Below are 24621 nucleotides of genomic sequence, written 5' to 3'. Positions count from 1 at the left end.
CGTTGCATCTGGAATTCTAATTTATAGGAGGTTAGAAGGACATAGAATAAATTAATTGCCAAAGAAGCTGTGTTTCTATTAAATAATTTGAAGTTACTTTTGGACTATATAAAAATACTTCCTCAAAATATCTAAAATATTAATAGTCTTATTCTCAGTGTTTGGAATCTACTTCCCAAATCTGAATTATATCATTGCTGAATGATAATAGGTAGAAAAATGTTTCCCTTTGGTCAACTGTATTTTGTTTAGAAAAACTTAATCCTTGTTGGGACTTTGGAAATCTAACAGAGCATACAGAGTAAGCAGTGCCTACCTGCATGTCACGTATTTTTACACCCAAATGGAAAACAAGCCATAATTTAGGAGTAGATTGAGTTTCTTTTTGCTCCACAATGAATTTAAATGATGGGACTATGAATGCAGTGAAAATAAGGAAATGAATTTGACAGATACGAGTTTTCATTTTAAATTTCAAAGTACTGACTTTCTATTAGCATACTCCAGGAGGAGTGAATTTCTGTTAAGTTGGCACATAGTTTTAAATTTTATGAGTATGCTTTTGTATATATAAAAACCCATTTCAGTAAGATATGGGCATGGTTATTTCTTTTTTAATCAGCAGGCTATAGGCTATATATTATTAGTCTAAACTTGTCATTCTGAAAGCCTTGAGGCTGTGGAGCTTTCTTCATATATTGTTTGTTAGTGAAGTTTTGTTTATTTGGGTAGAAGAAATAACAGGCTCTGAAGAGAATATAATAGTATTTTCAAAAAATGTTAAGGTATCTTTTAGTAGGCATTTATGCTTAGACATGAAGTGTTATTACAGCCTTTTGAAAGCATTAGAATGATATTTTTGTTCCATAGCATTTCTTTTGTTAAATGTTTTGTTAAGAAGTATGGACTTACTGGGGCGCCTGGGTGGCTCAGTCGTTAAGCGTCTGCCTTCTGCTCAGGTCATGATCCGGGGGTCCTCGGATCCAGCCCCGCATTGCGGGCTCCCTGCTCGGCAGGAAACCTGCTTCTCCCTCTCCCACTCCCCCTGCTTGTGTTCCCTCTCTCGCTGTGTCTCTCTCTCTGTCAAATAAATAAATAATCTTAAAAAAAAAAAAAAAAGTATGGACTTAACCATAAATAAAGGTCTTGCAGATATTGTAATACTGAAGTGTAGTGTTAAACTTTGCTTTAACAGCCACAGAGCTAACTGCCCCACCCCCCAGATAACTGCATATAGGGAAGAACAGTTGGAAATTACATATCACTTCAATTTTGAATACAAATGGTGATAGATCCTATAATTGCACCTGTGATTTGCATCTTGGGTCATCTCTCAGTTCACTGAGCCAGGGCTTTGAATGGTTATTATGTAGAGGACAGCCATGGTCAATATGCTGCCTCTTTGCAGTCAAAATAAGAGGAAATGAGCTTACCCTGATCAAAGTTAATGGAGAAAAAATAAGAAGCAAGACTTTACCATAGCTAAACCATTAGGCCAGGCTATTTCTACACCAGATACCACAGGAAGAGTGCCCAATACCACTCTCCCCTGCCGCCATTTGAACCCAGTTCCATTGCAGCAGAGTATATTTTGGAGGGAATCAGTATGACTTCTACTTTGCCAGGAATGGCCAGGAATCCCTGTACCGACGGATGAAAGATGACTCCAAACTTTATTGTGAAAGAGAGGAGAAGGCAAGGGTCTCAACACTCACAGACGAAGAGCCTGTGCTCTTCTTTGCTCCTGCCTTTATTGGTCCTTCAGGATAATCATAAATCTTTATCACTGTTTCTCAAGCACATGATGTGTGACAAGGGGTCTTACTGGAACTAGGAGGATCTGTTTACCGGAAAGATACGATATGCTAATCTGCATGTTCTACCAGTTCTGCTAAACATAGCCTAGGGGGCAATGCATACATCTCTTAGATCACAGGGCGACTGTTTGGGCTAAGAAAGTTTTGGGGGAAGGCAACTCCCTCCGGCATTCCTAGGCTAGAGTGGTCCTGCAGGCCTAGGCATTCCAAAGGCCTACGCCCTTCTTTGAAACCTTCCCTGCCCCCAGTGGCCTCGAGTTACAATTTACCAACCCAGGTATTATGGCTGATTTCATGCACTACATTAACCCCAACACTACTTTCTAGGGATATTTGAAGGGTTATCAAATAACCCTTTGATACCCTTCAGTATCCTTCCCTGTCTTTGTTTCTTACCTTCTACTCTTGCCTGTGATATTTACATACACACATGTTGTCCTCAACTCCAGAAAAAAAAAAATAGCCCCTCTTACAATAGGGTACCTGGATATTGGGGGTATTTTTATTAACAACAGAAAATTAGAACTACTGTTGTGTTTCAGATACAATATTTGGGAGACTTTTTTTTTTAATATTAAGTAAGCCAACATATAGTACATCTTTAGTTTTTGATGTAGTGTTCAACGATTCATTAGTTGCATATAACACCCAGTGCTCATCATAGCACGTGCCCTCCTCAATACCCATCACCTGGTTGCGCCATTCCCCCCACCCCCTCCCTTCTGCAACCCTCAGTTTGGTTCCCAGAGTCAGGAGTCTCTCACGGTTTGTCTCCCTCTCTGATTTCTTCCCATTCAGTTTTCCCTCCATTCCCCTATGGTCCTCTGTGCTATTCCTTATGTTCCACATATGAGTGACATTTTTATAGCCCTCAAATAATTCAAATTATTTAGGAACACCATTTCTTTAGAAACATTTATTCTCTATTAAGCAAGTATTGGTTGACCTTCATTTCTGCTTCTGGTGAACTGAGGGGGGTGACTCTCTCCTACTGTTTGTTACTTCACATTCTTCACAGTGACCACTACAATGGCTGTGATTCTAAGAAGAAAAGGTGTCTCCTGGGGGAAACGACTGGAACTTTTTGGGAGATTGGGGGTTGGTTCACGTGTGGTTTGAAAAACCACATGTGATTTAAATATGACATTCTACTTTCCTGTTAAGAATCATTTCAAGGCATTGGATCCCCTAAAAAGTGCAAATGCCTTTTAGAAAGGTATAATAACAACAACGATTAGAGTGGTAATTGTAATAATAACAGAAGTGGTATTATTACTGGTCTTTGGGTCTCCACAGAGCTATCCCATGTGTTCCTGATCCCTGCTCCCCTGCTGGAATGCATGGTTATGGTCTGTTTACAACAGTGGTTCTCAAAGTGTGATTCCCGAACCAGTAGCATCAGCCTCATCTGGAAATTTGTTACAACTTATTAAAAATGCACACCCCCCAAATGCAAATTCTCAGTCCCGCCCCAGACCTGATGAATCTGAAACTCTCTGGATAGGTCCCAGCAGTTTGTGTATGTCAGGTAATTGTGATCACACACAAATCTGAGAGCCACCTATTGCTGCCTTAAAAACGTACCGCAAACATAACAACTGAAAACAACACAAATTTATTATCTCATAGTCTCTGAAGGATAGAAGCCCAGGTGGACTTGGCTGGGTCCTCTGCTTAGAGGTCTTTCAGTCTTTCACAAGACTGAAACCAAGGTGTTGAAGGGCTGTGTTCCTTATTGGAGGTGCTGGGGAAGAATCCACTTCAAATTTTATTCAGGGTTTTGGCCAAATTCAATACCTGGTGGCTGTAGTACTGAGGTCTCATTTCTTTGCTGGCTTTCAGCCAGAGCCCACTCTTAGCTCCTGGCTCTCAAAATCTACCCATATTCCTCTTCCTGTTTTCTATATGGCTACGTCTAGCAACAGTGGGTTGAATCCTTCTGCCATCCTCTTCTGCCCCATGTGACATCCTTTTGCCGCACCTCCCCATCCTCTTCTGCCCCACCTGCTTCACCTACATTCTGGTCTGCTACATCTCTGTGACTTCCTTTTCTACCCATTGCCAGGAGAATGCTGTTTTTAAGGGCTCAGCTTTACATTGGGCCCACTTAAATAAATATAGGATCATCTCCCTATTTTAAGATTCAGTGATTAATGACCTTAATTATATCAGCAGAGTCCCCTTTATCATGTAATGTAACCTGTTCACAGTGGAACACAAGGAGACCAAGGTCATGGGGGTCAAAATTCTGTTTACTGGGTATGACTCATCGCAGGGTCTTTCTCTTGGCTTTGCCAGGATGTTATGTTGCTCATTAGCTGGGCCAGCCTCATTGTGTTCATCCCATTCTTGCCTCAAGGAACCAAAGGTATCTGGAGGAAACCAAACTCAGGACCAGCTTTGTCTTACTGGAAAGTACAGCCACACTTCCCGTGGGCTCCACATGTGGATCAGGGCACCTGCCTTTTGTGTCTCCCTTATGTAGCATTCCTTTTTGTCCCTCTTCTTCCCCTCCTCCTCTTGTCCTCCGGAGAGGCTAGCTCCTAGGTTTTTCCATTTCTGTCCATATTCCATCTTCCTCCCTAGTTCAGAAGTCCGATAGTGGTGCTGGCATTAAACTTATCCTAGGAATTCTTCTTTAGAAGCAGTAAGACATAGTAGTTGTAAGCACAGATGCTAAATCCAGGCAATTTAGGTACAAATTTTGTGACCTTGGATAAGTTTCTTAACTACTTTATACCTTTGTTTCCCTATGTATAAATGGGTGATAATGATAATGCGAGGTCATTAGCCAGTATTGTTATTACTCATGAAAGTAACATTATGATTCAGTGTTTCTAGGCTTGATTCTTTTTTTTTTTTTTTGAAGATTTTATTTATTTATTTGACAGAGAGAGACACAGCGAAAGAGGGAACACAAGCAGGGAGAGTGGGAGAGGGAGAAGCAAGCTTCCCGCTGAGCAGAGAGCCCGATGTGGGGCCTGATCCCAGGACCCTGGGATCATGACCTGAGCCAAAGGCAGACGCTTAACAACTGAGCCACCCAGGGCCTGCTAGGCTTGATTCTTGAAATGCTGAAGAAATTTAGAAAATTATCTCCTTTTCGTATCTTTTACTTTCTTTCTTTTTTCTTTTTAAATATATTTTACTTTCTTAACAAAGCTTTGTTTATAACCATCTTGCCTTACAGGATCTCCATGGGTCCCCACCTCAGTGGACGTCTTGATCTGGACACTCACACAGACAACATGCAAAGAAGTAAAACCAGCACTTTTTGCATATGCAATTATTTGGTTGATTTCCAGAACAAATTCATGAAGTATGTCAGAGTATTACCATCCTTATTTTACAGCAATGAAACTGAAGCTTAGGTTAAGTAATTGACTCAATATCATAGGTGTGGAATAGGTGAATAAACCCCACTATTAGTCATTAACTTCTTCTGAATTTGCCTGTCAACCAAAGTTAGCTTATCATCGAATAAAGCCTCACAGAGTTTTTTGGCAGTGGTGCTTAGTGTTGGTGAAGAGAAAGATTTGTGAAGAGAATCTGAAGCTGGAGCCCTATGGAGGGAAGGCAGGTGTGGGTGGCCTCCCAGGCACCTGGAAAGCATCCTGGACTGCTTTGCAAAAGAACAGTGGAAGGCATGGTGAGGACTTGTGAAGGTGAGGCAGAGAGTTCAAAAGACATTTTCCAGGAATGCCTGGAAAGGGAAATCTCTGTGGTGAATTATATACTCCATTAACATATTTGTCATATGAAGGCTCATTCCCTGGAATAGGTGACCTTGAGGATTTTTCTATCAGGACATGGTCCAAAGAAACAAGGCACTTGACCCTTGGCTGTTTATAAGTGACCTCGTTTTACTCTGGCTTTTCTTTTTGTCAGGTTTTGCTTTTTCTGTTGTGAGTGACAAATGGTTGCTAGCATCCTGGTCCATGATTCTTCTTTACCCCCATGGAGAGAGTCTGATATTATGTAAGATACTACCCTACAGACCATGTTGGCACCTTTCATGGATATACAGTTTGATATTTTGATACTGTTCAAGAAGAAAATCTTCTCAGAGATTAAATAAATTGCTAAGAGCTTGTTTTTGGGCTTATAAAATCATGATGTATGGAAGAAGACAACGTTGCTGTCTTTTGTTACAATGCTTGTTTTTTATTCTTTCACTGTGTCCAGTCAATGTTCTAAGTCTCCTTACCAATAGCAAGTAAAATAAATGGTTTTTTTTTTCCTTTGAGTTTAAAGATTGAAAAAATGTATTTGCTTTACATAGAATCTCTTTTGGGAGCAAAACAGACTACATTAATTGTACAGATATGTAGTGTGGATTTGAGACAATGTGTCATTACATCCTTGGAAAGATGGAAGGCAGGTGTGTGGGACTAAACACTTGATTTGTTCTCTGGCTTTCTCATTTGAGTCAATTTGGTTGTTCCATTCAGAGGAGTGTCAATCTGGATCTTTATTTTTAGTGGGTGCTTCCCTATTCCTCCTAGAGATTAAAAAAAAAAAAATTGCCAGAATAATATACTTAAAGTTTGGAGAATAAAAACAGTAGTAATATTTCCAGAAATGTTTTCTATCTACTAAATTATTTAATCCTCACAATAACCCTATAAAACACTTATCCTGGTTTTTCATTTGAGGAAACTGAGACTCAGGAAGAATTACCAAATTACTTAATTTGGACAACATCACATTGTTGATAAATTATAGGGCTTTGATTCAAACAAAAGTCTGTTTGCTATCATTCTGTTAGGTATTGTCAAATAATAGTTAATGACAAAATCTCAGTGATATACAATAGCAAGCATTTAATTCTTGATCCTGTTTCTGTGGTTTGATTGGGACCTGTCTGACCAGGCTTGGCTCAGCTGGTTTGGGCTCCAGCTGCAGCTTGGATTCAAGTTTGCTCCATATGTCTTTCTTACTTTTTGAACCAGTGGGCTATACGTGACTCTCATCATGTACACAGACAGTAGCACAAGAGGACGAGTCTAACCACACAAGCATATTTCAAAGGTCTATTCAGATCATATTTCCTAACATTCCACTGCCCAAAGCCCAATATCAGTGAAGTGGGGAAGTATCCTCTTTTCATGGAGGTGAGGGATGGAGGGGGGGAATGACTATTTACCTAATAATCATTTGATCGACCTTCAAAGCTTATGTATTCTTTGCTCTTCTGAATTTATAAATATTGAAAGCACAGGTGGGATGACACTCTCGGTTGGGAGTTAGCCATCTTGTGTATGCTTGTCATGGCGGTCACGCATTGTCATTTCTACTGACTGCAGTTGCCCCAATCCTGTGCCCTAGAAGATATTTGACTATTTTTTATCTTTTTTGCCATCATCTGTCCTTACTAGTATTGAAGGGGAAGATCATCAATAGTTGAATCTAGAAGACTAAGGTTATGATCATTAATGTAAAATAGAATCATTTTTTTTTTCTGGTTTATGCAATCTAAGGGCTTTGATGGGGAAAATGTTTGTAATACAAGTGCTAGTACATATAGGAGAAAGCAATCAAGTGTTTGTCCCAAATAGCAGGACGCAAACTGTTCTTCTAGAAACAATAGATTGCAAGGATTATACCAGCTCAGGTAGTGCAGTCAGAGGAGCTTCTTACCTTCTTCTACCTCATGCTCAATAGCTAGCCTGAAGCTAGGATGCTCCTCATACGCAATGCAATGAGAATCTTACATATCAACATCTTGGGCTATGAGCTAGAGATTTTGCAGTACTTATCCCTCATGCTTGGTCCTTGCTAATTTGGATATTAAACCAAATTATGAAAATATTGTAGGGTAGGGGCAGAATTCCTAGTTTCAGTCCAAACCATATCAAAAGCTTAATGGCTGGAAAAAAGACCACTGAAAGTTTCTATGACTAGGTTTTTCCTCTTCAACAAATTAATACCATGTAACCTTTCCTTGCCTTTTGCTTTTGAATCTTACCTGTGTCTCAAGAAGTGGCTGAAAAGATTAATCCCCAAAAGAATAAATTAAGTCAAGTGTTTTGCCCAGCAACTCTTATCCTTTCATATCTAGATTTATAAGGACTATGCGACCTTTAGGATTCAAGGCTCTAACTCTGCTTCTTGGCTTACAGTTGGCTTGGGGTCTTTGTTCAGTGTTTCCCATTTCTGCCTGCTGCATGCTAGTGTCTCTGATGTGATTGTCCTAGCATTTTTGTTTCTCACCTCAGCATATTTTGAATGCCATTTCTTTACAGTTTTGCACTGGAACATCCATAAAAGACTTTATATGCTTTCCTTGGTCCCCCAGCTTATATGCGAAGCATGTTCATGTAACAATGACAGTTCGCTACACAGTCTCACTTAGTGCCTTTCACTGTTGTGTTAAAATGACTTCGCTGCTAGTTATCCAGCTTCCATACAGGACTTCCTTGTACATCATCATTTATTTTGCTACTCATTATTCTATCAGAGCTTGAAAAAGGCTTTCAGAGAACCTCCCCAGAAATTTGCAATAACTGTGTCATAGGTACTGGGCCAAGATCACTTAGGTAGATCTGGCTGAAGTAGGGACAGTGGTATCGTGTGCATGCACAACGCATCTGGCATTTTCATCCTTCCACAGCACAAGAAGGTGTGCTGCCCAGCAGCAGAATTCCGTGCATGTCAGAGCTACCATTTGGCAGCTGGTAGTGTGAATGGGAAATGTGTAAAATGTTTTTAGGTTTTTGGAGGACAGGCAGCTTATCTGTGCCAACTATTGTTGTTGTGAAGGAACACAAATCTAAATCTGTCTATGGTTGGATCGCTGTGCTTGGTTTATTTAAAACATGGCATTTGGAGAGAGGTAAAATACCAGCACACTGTGTCTTTGCCTTTTTTCCCCCCAAAGCAAATTTGTTGGGTCTATTTGCCATAGCAGTGCAGTAAAGAGGCATGCGCCTATTGTGACAGACCTTCTTTGTACTGTTAATTCTAATAGAAATAATCATCTACATTGATTTATAAGGATGGAATGGAGTGCAGACATTGACTCAAAAGAAGAGAAAAGCTATGAACAGTTTGATTTATAGTGGTATTAAAGCAAATGATTCAGATTTAGTTTGTACATTCTAAGGTTGCTTGTCCAGTGGTTAGTTGTTGAAATATATTCAGCAAAGAGCAGTCAGTTTCTCACTGAACAACACACATCTGATAGAATGTGTAATTTATTCTGTTGAGGCCAGGGCCATATTTTGTGCTTGATAATGTGGGAGGCTGCTACCCGCACATCAGTGTTTCTTAGGTAGGAGAGGATTGCTTTAGAATGAAATAAATAACCTTATCAGACACTGATTTTATGGGACAAGAATGTAAATGCAGTGAGTAATCAGAGAGCATGTAAATAGCAGCAAGCTAAGTTTCAGAACCATCACCACTCAGTTTGCAAAGTGTCCTTCCTATTTAAGAGAATGAAACTCAGCTGCCACAGGGAGTATAATATCCTCAGTGGTCAGTTATGATGTGAAGAAAACAAAGTAGGATTTTGTTATGACATAGGTCCCTCATGTGGTGATCATGATGGATTTACTGTGCTTCCTGGAAGTCTTGGTTGGTCTCCCAGACTGACTTTGGTGTCCTTTCTCAGTTTTTCCATAGCCCTCTGCTTTCCTTGGTCATAGAATGGGTCACACTGAGGCATAATTGTTGCCTACCTTGGGTCTCGCTACCTTGAAACCATAAACTGCTTGGGGTCAAGGTCCAACTCTTTCTCAGCATTTGGCAGATGTATGTATGTACTAAATATTGAGTGAGTAAAATATTTCCATACCCGTTGAATCCCAGTAGTTTGTCTAACATATATAGGTGCCCTCAGGAGCTCCCAGTTTTTAATGTGATTCCAACATCACTGCCTTACATAGTTCTGGTTCTGATTTCCCCATCTTTAATTTGATGAGTTTCAACAAGATATATAATCTTCAGTTATGTTCTGAGTTTTGGTGACTTATTCATTTTGAACCCCCAAGGTAGCCGATTATTTCAGTAATTATTATTTCTTACCAGTAATGTGTGTTTCTATAGGGAGCATGACTTCGGCAACTTCACCTATCATTTTAAAATGGGACCCCAAAAGTTTGGAAATACGGACACTAACAGTGGAGAGGCTTCTGGAGCCACTTGTTACACAGGTAAGGGATGATTTGAAACACTTTGTTACTTGTATATGTTTCTGTTGTGATTATATCATGACTCTTCAAAAAACTTAGAAATCGCTAAGAGTGAATAATACGTCATGCCATAATGCTAAGTACTGAAGATACGTTACTGCCTGAACTCTGGACAGTTTTATTGCCCAACAGCATGTGAAGTGCCTTTTTAAAAACTCATCATATGATTTTTGAAATTAGGTTGATGAGGTAATTAAAGAGGGGCCTTGGTGAATGGGGCTCTCATTCCTAGTAATGAATTCAAGTCTAACTAAACCATTCCTAGCTCACTTTCAGATGCTCATGCACAGTGGGAAGAACTGTATTGACTATTTAAGAGCAAAGTATATTACTTTTCTTTAGTTTAAAATGGAGAATTTATCATGTTGGAAAAATGAAATGTTCCATTTTTTTTGTTGTCACAGTCGCCACATCTCCACAGGTGACTGTCAACAGGAAAAAAAATTCTCAGAATTTAAGTTTTAAAAGTTAATTTTTAGTATCTTACAACACATATTCTTTGCTATATTAAACTCAGAAATACATGGAATGTGAAAATTAAAGATTTTTATGGTGTATTTTTAGGGAAATATTATGCCAAATTAAGTAGAAATTTCTTTTTTGTTTCCTCTTCTCATTATTATTTTTTTTTAATTTAAATTCAATTACTGGTTTTTCATACTGGTTTCCTATAGCTGCTCTAACAAATTACCACAAACTTAGTGTCTTAAAGCATCACAAATGTATTATCTTATGGTTCTGGAGGTCAGAAATCCTAAAGTAAAGGTGTTGGCAGAGCTGCATTCCTTGTAGAGGCTCTGGCAGAGTGCATGTCCTTCCTTGTCTTTTGTATCTTCTGAAATCCACTTGCCTTCTTCTACCCCGTCCTCCATATTCAAAGCCAGAAATGTAGCATCTTCAAATCTCTCTCTGACTCTGACCTCTGCTTCTCTCCTCACACCTCCCTCTTAGAAGGACCTTCTGATTACATTGGGCCCACTGAAATACTCCAGAATAATCTTAAGATCCTTAACCAAATCACAGCCATTTAAGATAACATATTCACAGTTTCCAGTGATTGGGACATGGACATCTTTGGGGGTCATTATTCAGCTCAACATAGTCTGCCTTCTGTCCACCCCCAAATTCACATCCTTCCTACGTGGAAAACACATTCACCACATCCCCAAATTCCCTAAAATCTCAACCTATTATAGAATCATTTCAAGTCCAAAATCTCATCAAAATTTCATCAGCTTAAAAATTCCAAATATTTTCATCTAAATCATCTAAAGTAGGTGTAGGTAAGGTTCTGGTTATAATCCATTCTTGAACAAAATTCCTCTCCATCTGTTACCTGTGAAACTAGAAAACAATATATATATGTGCCCAGAATGCATTGGGATAAGATGCACAGCATAAGAGAATAGGTACAGATAGTCCCACTAAAAAGGGAGAAGGTGGAAGGAAAAAAAGGATTATCAATTCTTCCACAAGCAATTTAGAAATCCAGCTGGGCAAATTCCCTTACACTGGAAAGCTTGGGAACAACTGGCAGTGTTTCTACTGATACAACATTCTTTTTCTTTTTTCTTTAGATTTTATTTATTTATTTGAGAGAGAGACAGAAACAGAGATAGTGAGAGAGAACACGATCAGGAAGGAGAGGGAGAAGCAGGCCCTGACACGGGGTTCCATCCCAGGACCCTGGGATCATGACCTGAGTGAGGGCAGATGCTTAACTGACTGAGCCACCCAGTCGCCCCCTGATAGAACATTCTTAAGAAACCTGTGGTTCTCCCATTTGTCTCTAGGATTGACGCTATTAGAAAAGAGGCTACTTCACAGAACATTCCCAGATAATCCCATCTCCATTTTTGGCCTCTGCTGAAATGGTCAAAGCCATCCATGAATTATATGCCTAATCTCTTCAAAGAAGCACTCTGTATGACTGAATACTCTGAGCTTTCAGTCCTTCCAAGGCACAAGCCAAAGGTTATCTAGACATGCAACTGGCTTTCTCTCCAGAGCATACTTTCCCGAGAGTGAGTTTTCTAATTTTACGCCTTTTGCAATTTACATAGGCTGGGAATTTTCCAAATCATCAAGTCCTGGTTTCTTTTAGCTTAACAGTTCTCTCAATTTCTTTCTTTCTTCTCACATTTTACTATAAGCAGGAGGAAGAAACCAGGGCACTCCTTCAACACCGTGCTTAGAAAACTTCTTGACTAAATATCCAAGTTCATCCTGTACAATTCTGATTTCCACATAACTGTAAGATACAATCCATCCAAGCTTTCTGTCACTCTTTCTTCCATTTCCTAGTAACATGTTCTTCATTTTTTTCTGAGCCTTCCCTAGCATCTCTTTAACACCTGTGTTTCTACAGTCTTTTTATAATGATTTAGATATCCTCTCAGATGATAAGAGGCTTCCTCTACCATGCTCCTCACTTCCTTCTGAGTCCTTGCAAGCAAGGCCTTTATTATCCCTTTTTTTACTAACAGTCAGTGCAAGGCAATCTTGGATTTTTCTATTAAAATTCTTTAAATTTTTCTAGCATCTGCCTGTTATGAATTCCAAAGCTACTTCCACATTTTTAGGTGTTTGTCATAGCAGCGCCCTACTCCCAAGAACTAAAATCTGTATGTTTCCATTTGCCACTATAACAAATTACCACAACCTGAGTAGCTTAAAACAACACAGATTTATTATTCTATAGTTTCAGAGGTCAGAACTCATAAAATCAAGGTGTTGGTAGGACTGTGTTCCTCAAGGAGGGCATTCCTTTCCTTTTTCAGCATCTGGTGTGCACCTGCATTTCTTGGTTGTGGTGCTTTCATCCTTTAAAGCCAGCACCATACCACCTTCACATCTCTCTGCCTCTGACGTCAGCTTCTACTATCTCACCTCTTCCTCTGACTAACTCTCTGGCTTCTCTCTTATGAGTACACTTGTGATGACATTGGTATCCAGATACTCTTAAGATAATCTCTCCCTCTATAGATCTTTAAACTAATCACATCTGCAAAGTCCCTTTGTTATTGAAGATAACACATTCACAAATTTCCGGGTATAGGAAGTGGATATCTTTGTATGTAATTGTTGAAATGTTTCATTAGATTTATGCACATTTTTCAGTTGATCATGATTCTTGTTAGCTCTATGAAAATTTCTTTGAGAAACACTTACTCCTGAATGGCCCTTAGATATGGGAGTATGTCGTCTACTCGGATTATGGTCTGTAGACTAAGGCCTATGCATGAATTGTTTGTTATTTGTCTGCAATAAGCACAGAAATTGAGAGTAAGTGCTTTTAAATTTTTATGACCATTTTACAGAATAATTTTATGTATGTTGAATCGAGTAATTTTAGACTTGTATTTTTTATTTTTTTAAATTTTTGAATCATTCATTTTGTTGTATTTTATAGTGCTTTGGTTTATGATGTATTGGAATAACAAAAATATGGCTTTTCATCGTAGACAGCTTGAGAAAGATTGGCTTAGGAGATATTTTTGAGTCAGGTCAATTTGGTCTGAAATGTAGTTCCTTCAGCCTAGTTAAAAGCAGACTGTCTTTCTCTAGCCTCAGAATTTTACCTTCAGATTACTTATCAGTATTAAATTTAATCCTTATCTTACAGAGTAAATGAAACACAATAATTAAAACACAATGACCGGTATAATTGATTAAATATAGTTTCCATTTTTCTGTTTTTTGATGGCTATATATTCAGGCTTGTGTTAGCCATTATCCAACACTGTATAAGTCAAGGAGAAGGATATAAATGAATCTGGCATAGGAAAACATAATATTACCCATAAACTATCTTTCATTTCTTAAAATTTTCATGTATTTGTATTTTGCTCATATTTCTCTTATCTATAGAATAGTATATCTAAGATTATAATTAAAAATTATTTTTTCCATATATACGTACCTAAATTCTGTCAGATAAAGGCAATGCATTAAAACATTTATTAAAAGTTAGGACAGTTAAATGTCTAATTCATATTTGTTCATTTAATACAGTAGAATATGTAAAACCCTTCTTGAATTTCACACAGTGACTTAGAACTGTAATGAGTCTTAGTATCCCTTTAATATCTTCTGGTATCTATATGGCTTATCTTTCTTTTCAGTGTTCCTACCCTGACTTAGAGAGAGAGATTCTTTCAAAAACATGACTTTTCAGACAAGCTTCTCTATTATTTCCTCTAATATTATGGCTCTGCTATCAAGACTAAGCATTCCCTCCCCTAGAATAAAGCCTTAATGTTAGGACTGATGTGATTGTTGACCTTTGAAGGGCATATGAATCAGAAAGGAGAGATAAGAAAATACTGGCTACAAACTCCTGTTCAACATTTTTTTAAAAAGGTGCAACTGAGAAAGAAAACTAAATCAAGGTCCTATTTGCGTCACACACACACACACACACACACTCACACACGCCCCTTTATGAATTGAATAAAGTTCATAGTGGTATTCAGTGATGCAATATGCTCATAACCATCCTAGTTTTCTGATAAGGATAGTTAAGTAATGAAATAAATACCAGGAATTAAGGGTTTTCAGTAAAATTCATTCACTGTCATAAGAAAAATGACATTAGAAATTTACTGTTGATAAGTATTTAAAATATACAAAACTATCTCATTTTAATCATAATGTATATGAGGCTGCATATTTATCTTACAATGTCAAAATGGCAAGATCCTTTTTGGATAATTTTTACATTATGGAAATCATGAAATTTCAAATGAGAAAGGATTTATCTTAGAAAGTTTAGTCCTTGAACAAGATGTCCAAATTTTTTATAAATTCTAAAAAGTAAAAATTTTTAATAGGCCACATCCTGTGATACTAAGTTTTATTAGAAAACTAAAATACCTGATTAGGCAATTTTATTAGAAAACTAAAAAATAATATAGTAGAAATTAGGAAACACTCTTAGATAACTCTTAGAACCAAAGGTAAATGCAAAGTATATATGAGTTAATGAAAAAAATGATGTCTTCCTAACAAAATATACACACCCAATAAAAACTGTGCTCAGTACAAAATTTTAGCTTTAAATGTCTTTTTTTTTTTTTTTAAAGATTTTATTTATTTATTTGGCAGAGAGAGACACAGCAAGAGAGGGAACACAAGCAGGGGGAGTGGGAGAGAGAGAAGCAGGCTTCCCGCCGAGCAGGGAGCCTGACGTGGGCTCTATCCCGGGACCCTGGGACCACGACCCGAGCCGAAGGCAGACGCTCGATGACTGAGCCACCAGGCATCCCTTAAATGTCTTTTTTATTAACAAAAACAAAAACAAAAAAATACTAAGTGTTCGTCTTAAGAACTTAGAAAAAGAACATCAAGAGAAACTAGAACAGAATTTAGTTAACAATGGAAACTGGAATCAATAAAATAGAATATAAAAGTTAAAGCGATTAAATAAATTCAAAATTTGATTGTTCTTTGAAATGACCAATCCTCAACACACAAATTTTGGAAAACATATAAAGAAAAATATATAGGATTTTGAATGAGAGCATAAATAATTCCAGGAACAGAGAGGGTAAAAGAAGCATAGTAGACTATTACATGCAACTCTACTCTGATGAAACATGCAAACCTACAGGAAGGAAATAAGTTCCTAGAAAAATTTAAATCACCACAGTATATCCAGAAGGAACTGGAAAACTGGAATAAGCCATATAAATATTGGAAGGCTATTTGAAGATCTGTTATCAAAAAGCACCAGAACAGATGGATGCATAGCTAAATATTATTAGACATTTAAAGAACTGATAATCACAATGCTATTTAAATTACCATTTCAACTATAGAAAAAGATAACTCCTCAGTCATTTTTTGAAGAATCATAATTTTATCATTAAAAATTCAAGATATTTTTAAAAACTTTTTTTTACAAAAAGATAATGTTGGTTCTATATCATTTCTGAATTTAAATGCAACAAAAAAACCCACCAAAAAACAAAAAAAAAAAGTTCATGAAATGTAGTAAGTACCATCCAGCAGTATGTTCAAAGATCAGCATATATATAACAAAATAGGAAATTTTTTTTAAAGATTTTATTTATTTATTTGACAGAGAGAGACCCAGCGAGAGAGAGGGAACTCAAACAGGGGGAGTGAGAGAGGGAGAAGCAGGCTTCCCGCAGAGCAGGGAGCCCTATTGGGGGCTTGATCCCAGGACCCTGGGATCATGACCTGAGCCAAAGGCAGACACTTAACGACTGAGCCACCCAGGCACCCCTACAAAATAGGAAATTTTTAAGAAATATAAGGATAGCCTAGTATGAGGAAATAAATAAAAATATTTTAGTAGCTCAATTGATTATACCATTAGATGCTAAAAAGACATTTGATAGAATTTTGCACTTATTTCTACTAAAATGTCTAAATAAGAATGGGATCAAATTTTTAAAATAAAGGAATGTACCATGTAAACATAGGAATAGGATAGAGAAAACACTCTTTTTATGATGTAATTAAAATCAATATGAGAATGGGGTTAGGTGACTAGATAGAAGATAAATATAAAAAAAATAAAGTTTCCATTTGTTCTTAGCAGCTAGAAATCAAAACAGGAAAATATTCTCTTTTTAACTGAAAAAATATATAAGGGCAATTATTTTTCCTATATAAAATGGGTATTAATTTTATAGTTTTTAACATGAAAATTTGTAATTACTTTTATGCCACTGAAGTAGAGGTTATGTATGCACAAGCTTTGAAGTCAAGAAGGCTTGATTATAAGTACAGGATCCCCAATGATAACTTGAATATGTTACTTAATGTGTCACCAAGTGTAAATTATAGAGAATAATAATTTGTACCACACAGGATTATTGAAGGGATACATGAGATGGTGCATTAAAGTGATTGATGAAGTGTCTGATGTTATCCTGATACAGGTTTGCTCTTAATGCTGTGTTCTTTACTACCTGGTAGTAATGGCTTTCCAGTTATTAGAGAATGGGTGCCATGTATAAAATAGGGATTCATTAGGTATTTTCTTTAGAAAAATATTTTAATGCAGGTTTAGAAAAGAATGTGTGTTACATTTAATCAAAGATTACTAAAGCAGGAACCTCTAAAGTTATTGGGAATTCAACTTCAGCAAGCTAATGAAACTCAGTCCATCACAATAGGATAGAATGGAATTTGCTGGAATTTAGTTCCTTATTTCCTTTTAGAAAGATGAATCTGCAACTTAAATCACAATAAGCATCTGAAAAAAAAGAATACCATTGATGTTTAATGAGCTGTTCTAAATAGGTATAATGGGGAAAGACCCTCCTAAGAAGAGGACCTTTCTTTAATCATTTCCAGTATTATTTTGAGTAATGTCTATGGGCCTCTTTTAGATTAGGCTCTAGTGACTTCTATAGTTAGGTCCTTTAAAATTGTACTCAAAAATTAATTATTTCAAAAGTAAGTAATTAGAACGTCATACACTTAAAACTATTATTAAAATTTAAAATTTAAATTTATACTTTAAAAAAACACTTGATTTTCTCCTTTTTTTGATATTAAGTCTTCTTAAAGGAGTCATCTGTGTGACTCACAGCTATAGTTAATTTCCTCGGTGCATTTAAAATTAGGAAATCATGAGATTTAAATTTAAAATCAGGGGATTTAAACTGAAAATTATTCTAGAAATAAACATACTCAGAAATGAAGTAACTTCTGAGGCTTAAGCCAGTGTGTGCCTCTTTATGCTATCCCATACTCTGTCTTACACAGTTTACAAGATAGAGTATTTTCTGTATGAATTTACCAAAAGAATGAAAGTATAAAATGAGGTCTCATGGTACCCATCTGTCTGGAGCATATCATTATTGAGAACTACCTTAATTCATGGTTTATTCATGAGATTCAAGGTTAGGTGGTTTCCAGGGTGACACTACAATGTTACAATAAATTGTGTACTCTTGTCAAAGGGTTTAAATTGTATAAAAAGTGAAGGATGTGCTAAAAGCAAATGATGTGAACTCCATTAAGTTGGTTTAGTTCTTTGATCAATGTTATATATAGCTTGATTACTCTGTTTCCGAGTATTTTTCCTATTTTTATTGTTTAATATTTTCATACCAATCCCATTTTAATTTTTGAATGCTATTTTCCTTGTCTGAAAAATGGTTTAGTTTATCTGCCTTTAGTAGAAGTTTCTGTGGGTGAATGAACTACATAAAATACCATAACTTTTTATTTAAAAATATCTTCATTTTATATTAAAATAGGATTTGAAAAGAAATAATAAGGTTATGATTTAGAAGTTTACTTATCATAGACCTGTACTTCTGAAACAAATAATACATTATATGTTAAAAAAAAAAAGAAGATAGCAGGAAGGGAAAAATGAAGGGGGGGAATCGGAGGGGGAGATGAACCATGAGAGACTATGGACTCTGAGAAACACACTGAGGGTTCTAGAGGGGAGGGGGTGGGAGGATGGGTTAGCCTGGTGATGGGTATTAAAGAGGGCATGTACTGCATGGAGCACTGGGTGTTATATGCAAAAAATGAATCATGGAGCACTACATCAAAAACTAATGATGTAATGTATGGTGATTAACATGACATAATTAAAAAAATAGTATATATTATAGAAAAAAATCACATATATAAATATTTAATTGAAAGACTATAAAGTATTTTTGTTTTGCAAGTATTATTTCATCCCCTAATATTAACATTTTTTTAAATTGCTGCATTTTTGTTTTGTTCTGTTTGTTTGTTTTTACAGTAGATACATATACCTAAAGTAGTTATTATATTGGAAATAATTCTTTGAATTGAGTTTTTATGGTAGATTGCTTGGTAGTCATTGTGTCTGCCATTTCTGAAATAGAAGTTTAATTGACTAGTATATTGTCTGGGATTAGATTAATTTCTGTTTTGGGATTATGTTCAAAATTTTGATGTCTGCTACCAGATGGGAATGATGCTCTTTTTGTTTTATGGCCAGCTGTGTTGGCCATGTTTTGAAACTTGAGTAATGTATGGAGCCCTTTTAAACAAAAAAACAAAAACAAGACAAAATTTTCCCAAATCCTCGAATGGACTTAAAGTAATATAAATGTGGAATTATGTATGCACATACTTTCATTCATAAAGAAAATTACAAAATAAGTACTAAAACCACAAAAACAAAAATTGAAATCAACATTAATTTGATGGATGCTGTTACATCATTGCATATGATGTAAATGATTATGTGACTACTCTAGCTCTGGGTTTTTTGTGTTTAGCAAACACTCAGTACCATGTACCATGTGATGTGTCAATTCTCCCCTACCTTTAGAATCAGCTACTGCAAATCAAAATTATTGAGTGCACCATGGCATCATTTCACCTTTGTTTAGCAATAAATAGAGTCACAGTTAACACACAGCATCTGCCTCTATTTCCTTCTCATTAGCCTAGGACAACAAAAGTTAAGCAGTATATTATATGGTTTTAGAATACAAGCAAACTATATTAACAATGATGCAACTAACTTTTCTTCTATCAAAATGTTTCCTTTCAATAATTTCTGACTTAAACACAGTGAGTATTTTATGAATGCTAATAAGAGAAATTTTATTTAGTAGGGGATAAAAGCGAAATCCTAAGGTACTATGAAATGAGTGCTCTACATGCTACCTCAGTTTATTAATTTCTTGTTCTCCATGAGAAAGGGGGTTTTGGAGGTTTTCCCTCACACTTTATTAAGCTCACCAATCCTGATTTCTTGTGTCCTGCTCATAGGGATGGTCCAAGCTGCGGAAGTAAGTTTTCTAAATAACTTTCATTAGAGTTTTGTCATTGCTTTGGACAGTTTTTACTGCTCTTGTTTTAGTTGGAGCTCTTCTCCATTAGCATGGAACTAACCATAGATAATCTGGACCCTCTAAGGAGAAAAGGGGGGGACATTCTAATGTTTCTTGAGTAGTTGCTATGTATCTGAAACTATCTTAGATATTTCTAGGAGTTTTCATTACTTCTTGGGTCAACTTGGTGAAGTCATATTATTTCCTCCATTTTATAGATGAAAAAAGGGAGAGACTTAGACCACATAATAAAAGGCCTGGGATGAATTAAACTGAGTAAGTGTGCTGCCCCTAAGGTAAACATGGGCCAAAAATACCGAATTGGCAAGTTGCTAGTACATCAAACACAGAGAATTGGTAGAGTGAAATGGGAAGAGAGTAAAGGATTAAACTGAAGGTGGGGGGCGCCTGGGTGGCTCAGTCGGTTAAGCGACTGCCTTCGGCTCAGGTCATGATCCTGGAGTCCCGGGATCGAGTCCCGCATGGGGCTCCCTGCTCGGCGGGGAGTCTGCTTCTCCCTCTGACCCTCCCCCCTCTCATGCTCTCTCTATCTCATTCTCTCTCAAATGAATAAAAAAAAAAAAATCTTTAAACTGAAGGTGGGGAAGGGGTGAACTCCCAACATTAAAACAGACAGAGGAAGGGGGTAGAAAAAGAGGGGTAAACCATAAAACACACTCTTAACTGTAGAGTACAAGCTGAGGGTTGCTGGAGGGGAGGTGGGGGCGATGAGTCAAATGGGTGATGGGGATTAAGGAGGGCACTTGTTTTGTTTTTTTTTTTTTTAAGATTTTATTCATTTATTTGAGACAGAGAGCATGAGAGGGAGGAGGGTCAGAGGGAGAAGCAGACTCCCCGCCGAGCAGGGAGCCCGATGCGGGACTCGATCCCGGGACTCCAGGATCATGACCTGAGCCGAAGGCAGTCGCTTAACCGACTGAGCCACCCAGGCGCCCTAAGGAGGGCACTTGTGATGAACCCTGGGTGTTCTGTGTAAGTGATGAATCACTAAATTCTACTCCTGAAACTAATATTACACTGTATATTAACTAACTGGAACTTAAATAAAAATGTGAAACAAACAAACAAAAAAGAGGAAAAGAAGCAAGCCAAAGAGAACTGAATATATATGTACAGTCAGGAATTAATTCCTTTTCTAGTTTGCATTACCTAATTCTTGCCCACACCAGATATTTGCTGAATGCAAACACGATGTAAACAAATTCCTTAACATTCAAATGAATAAGTTAAACTAAAAACCTATTTTCCCTATTAAGTGGTTAATGCATGTGAATTCTCAAACTTAGCAATAACTCTTTCTTTTATTCTGTTTGGCAATAAACGCAAACCTTAAAATATTTTTCCTCTTGCACTTTCCATTTCAGTGAATAGCAACTATTTTATTTTATTTTTTTTTAAAGATTTTATTTATTTATTTGAGACAGAGAGAATGAGAGACAGAGAGCATGAGAGGGAGGAGGGTCAGAGGGAGAAGCAGACTCCCTGCCGAGCAGGGAGCCCGATGCGGGACTCAATCCCGGGACTCCAGGATCATGACCTGAGCCGAAGGCAGTCGCTTAACCAACTGAGCCACCCAGGCGCCCAACAGCAACTATTTTAAATGGGAAAGTGGTACTTAAAACTAAATTTAAAAATTAATGTCAGAAAAGAATAATGATTTTTATGTGCTTGACACTGGACAATTAACAAAATCTTATGCATACTAATTCAAAAATTTCAAGCAAGAAATTGTGGGAGGTTAGCTAGCAAAATTGCTCAAAACTACCTTGGACAATATAGAAACCTTATCTGAGCTGGCGACCAAAAAATCCACTCTACCAAGCATGAGAATGCCTACGAAGTGACAGAATTGCATTTACTCAGGAGCCCCGAACTAGCAAACTAATTAAAGCTTGTCGGAGATCTGAGATTAAGGATTGGGGCATGGCAACACACATGCTTTTCTGTTTCTTGTCATCCTGTTAAAAGTACAAAATAAATGCTTTGTTTTCACATTTAATTAAGAAGGAAGGAAGGCCAGGAAAAGTCATAGGAAATCTAACCAGCTATTTTTCTTTCATTCTGACATAATTCTGAGTCCTTCTGTAACTCGACTGTCTTGGCTTCATGGCTGTGCCTTCACAATCTGTGCTTTATCTTATTTTTCTACCTCAGCTTTAAATGTTTATGTTTTTCAGGGCTTAGACTTAGGACTCCTCTTTTCTTTTTTTCTGCATTTTCCCGCAGTTGATTCTACCCATCCCTATGGCCGTAAGTATTGTCAATATACTGACAGTACTCAAATTTGTATCTTCAGCCTACATCTCTTCACTGAGCCTTCGTCTCACATGTAGGAATTCTCCTTGGTTTCTCTTTTCTCTGATATGCCCTCCTCTCTCCATCTGTGCTGCTGAAGTCCCGGTTCTAAACCCAAGTCCTTTCACACCAATAACCAACCATGGTCACTTACTAAATAATCCACCAATCCCAGTTTTGCTCACTTCCTATACATTCTCTAAATAGCAATCAGAATGATCATTGGAAACAATGTATAATTTGATCATATCATTTTCCTGTTTAAGACCGTGCAATTAGGAAGCTTGCTGTTGCCAAGCAGAGGAAATCTTCCTTTTTCTTGCTGGACTATGCAAGCTATGATGAGTGGCACAGGACTCCTACAGAAGATGGCCGGATCCTAAACTCACCTCATCCCATGGATATTCTTAGGCAACACCCGCAGCAGTATAAATAACTCAGAAGGTGACTGGCAGAACAGACTTTCCACAGCTAAACACAGAGAAGAAGCCACATCAAAGAGGGTAGGAAGGGCAAAGACCATTGGGAACCGAGCTGACCCATGAGACTGTCCACGGGAGGGAGGGCTGGTGCAAGCACAGAGAAGGAAGAGGAATAGACATTACACCAAGCACCCTAGGCATGGGGGATCCACACTGGGAAGACAAACCCCCAAAATGTTTGGCTTTGAAAATAAGAGGGGCTTAACATTCATTGGCCTTAATGCATGGAACTTTGAAAATCAGGGGCTTGGCTCTGGGAGAGCCAGAGGACATTAGGAAACTGAGCGCCTGCCTTTAAAGAGACAGCTTAACAAATAATGCTGCTGAGATACAGCATAAATCAGTTTGAAAAATGCCTGGGATGTATGGAAAGAAGATTTATTTACTAATCTCAGAACATGTGCGGAGAAGCAGGGATCTTTAGGAGACTTTTTCAAGAACAAAAGAGCTGGCAGTTGACATTTCCCTCCCTCAGCCCCCAGCCTAGATGCAGGACCAGCTGCAGGAGTGAGGGCAGCACAAACACTCTCCATGTAGCTTGCTAACAGTGTGCTCTGCCCCTGCACTCTCCTGTGGATCCACCCTGCCCCTCCAACCCAGCCTCCACAGTTCTCCAAAGCAGAGCCACAACCATGGCATTATGTAAGCAGCCCTGACAGAGGCTAGTACTACCCCAAAGTGACTCCTGCCCCAGGCCATACATACCAGTTTGCAGCCCCAGCAGTGTGCTGGGGGCAGACATCTGATCTGACTGCAGGCCCTGCCCACCAACAAAAGCTTCCCAGGGGTCAGCACGGGGAGAGCATCTCACAGTTCAGTACAACTGCAGCTCTAGCAGCTGCCTGGTCTGACCCAACTCAAGCCCATGGTGGCCCCAGACTGGCTCACTAACAACACAGGGACCATATCCTGCCCACAACAGACAAAGAAAGGCATTGAAGACAACTAGGCAGAAGGCAAATGTGGCTCAATCACAACAACATGGCACATGCAGCAGACATAGGAGACATCCCTAAAGCCCCAGGTTCTAGTGAACTGGGGACATTGCCCTATAGGACACCACAGGACCTCTTCTTCATAAGGCCGTGACTTTCAAGAGCAGGGCATGTAGCTGACTTTCCTAACACATAGAAACAGATACAGAGTTACACAAAATGAGTAGACAGAAGAATATACAGTTTTTCAGCAGAAACTTTATAGGCCAGAAGAAAGTGGCATGATATATTCAGAATGCTGAAAGAAAAAAACCTGTAGCCAAGAATACTCTATCCAGCGAAGCTATGATTCAGAAGAGAAAGAGAGAAAATGTTCCCCAGACAAAGAAAAGTTAAAGGAATCCATAACCACTAAACCAGCCTTACAAGAAATGTTAAAGAGGACTCTGAATGGAATGGAAAGACCGGAAACAGGAGTAAGAAAAGTAGGAAGCACAAAGTGGTAAAATTAAGTATATCTAAAAAAGTCAGTCCAGAGATTTCTAAAATAAAAGGATGTAAAGTTTGACAGTATATACCTCAAATGTGTGTGAGGGGGATAGGAGTAAAAATTTAGTGTTTTTAGAATGGGTTCAAACTTAAGTAACTATCAATATAGACTGTTATATGCTTAAGATTTTATTTTATTTATTTATTTTTTAAAGATTTTATTTATTTATTTGACAGAGACAGCGAGAGCAGGAACACAAGCAGGGGGAGTGGGAGAGGGAGAAGCAGGCTTCCTGCTGAGCCGGGAGCCCGATGTGGGACTCGATCCCAGGACCCTGGGATCATGACCTGAGCCGAAGGCAGTCGCTTAACCAACTGAGCCACCCAGGCGCCCTATGCTTAAGATTTTATATAGAAACCTAATGGTAACCACAAATCAAAAAACAAGTAATAGATATGCAAAAGATAAAGAAAAGGAATCCCAGTCTATTACTAAAGAAAGCCAGCAGACCATAGAGAAAGGGGAAGAGAAGAAAGGAACAGAGAAGAACTACAAAAACAACTGTAAAATAAGT

The 24621-nt window shown here is 37.8% G+C and overlaps 1 protein-coding gene across 6 annotated transcripts in view; it reads left to right on the top strand.

Moving 5' to 3' along the window:
• The first annotated feature begins 9871 nt into the window (after positions 1–9871).
• The window catches only part of CTNNA2 (catenin alpha 2), a 969847-nt gene continuing 955097 nt past the window's right edge, over positions 9872–24621 (top strand). For all 6 annotated transcript variants that reach the window (XM_064573571.1, XM_064573572.1, XM_064573570.1 and 3 more), the window contains exon 1: positions 9872–9973. In XM_064573571.1, coding sequence (XP_064429641.1) covers positions 9872–9973 — 102 coding nt within the window. The remainder of the gene's footprint in view (positions 9974–24621) is intronic.

This window comes from Mirounga angustirostris, unplaced genomic scaffold (genome assembly GCF_029215605.1).
Source record: "Mirounga angustirostris isolate CCGP_5_RB_7025 unplaced genomic scaffold, mMirAng1.0.hap1 SCAF_10, whole genome shotgun sequence".
Taxonomy (NCBI): domain Eukaryota; kingdom Metazoa; phylum Chordata; class Mammalia; order Carnivora; family Phocidae; genus Mirounga; species Mirounga angustirostris.
Note: the sequence above shows the minus strand (reverse complement) of the source record. Positions and strands in the feature narration are given on the sequence as shown.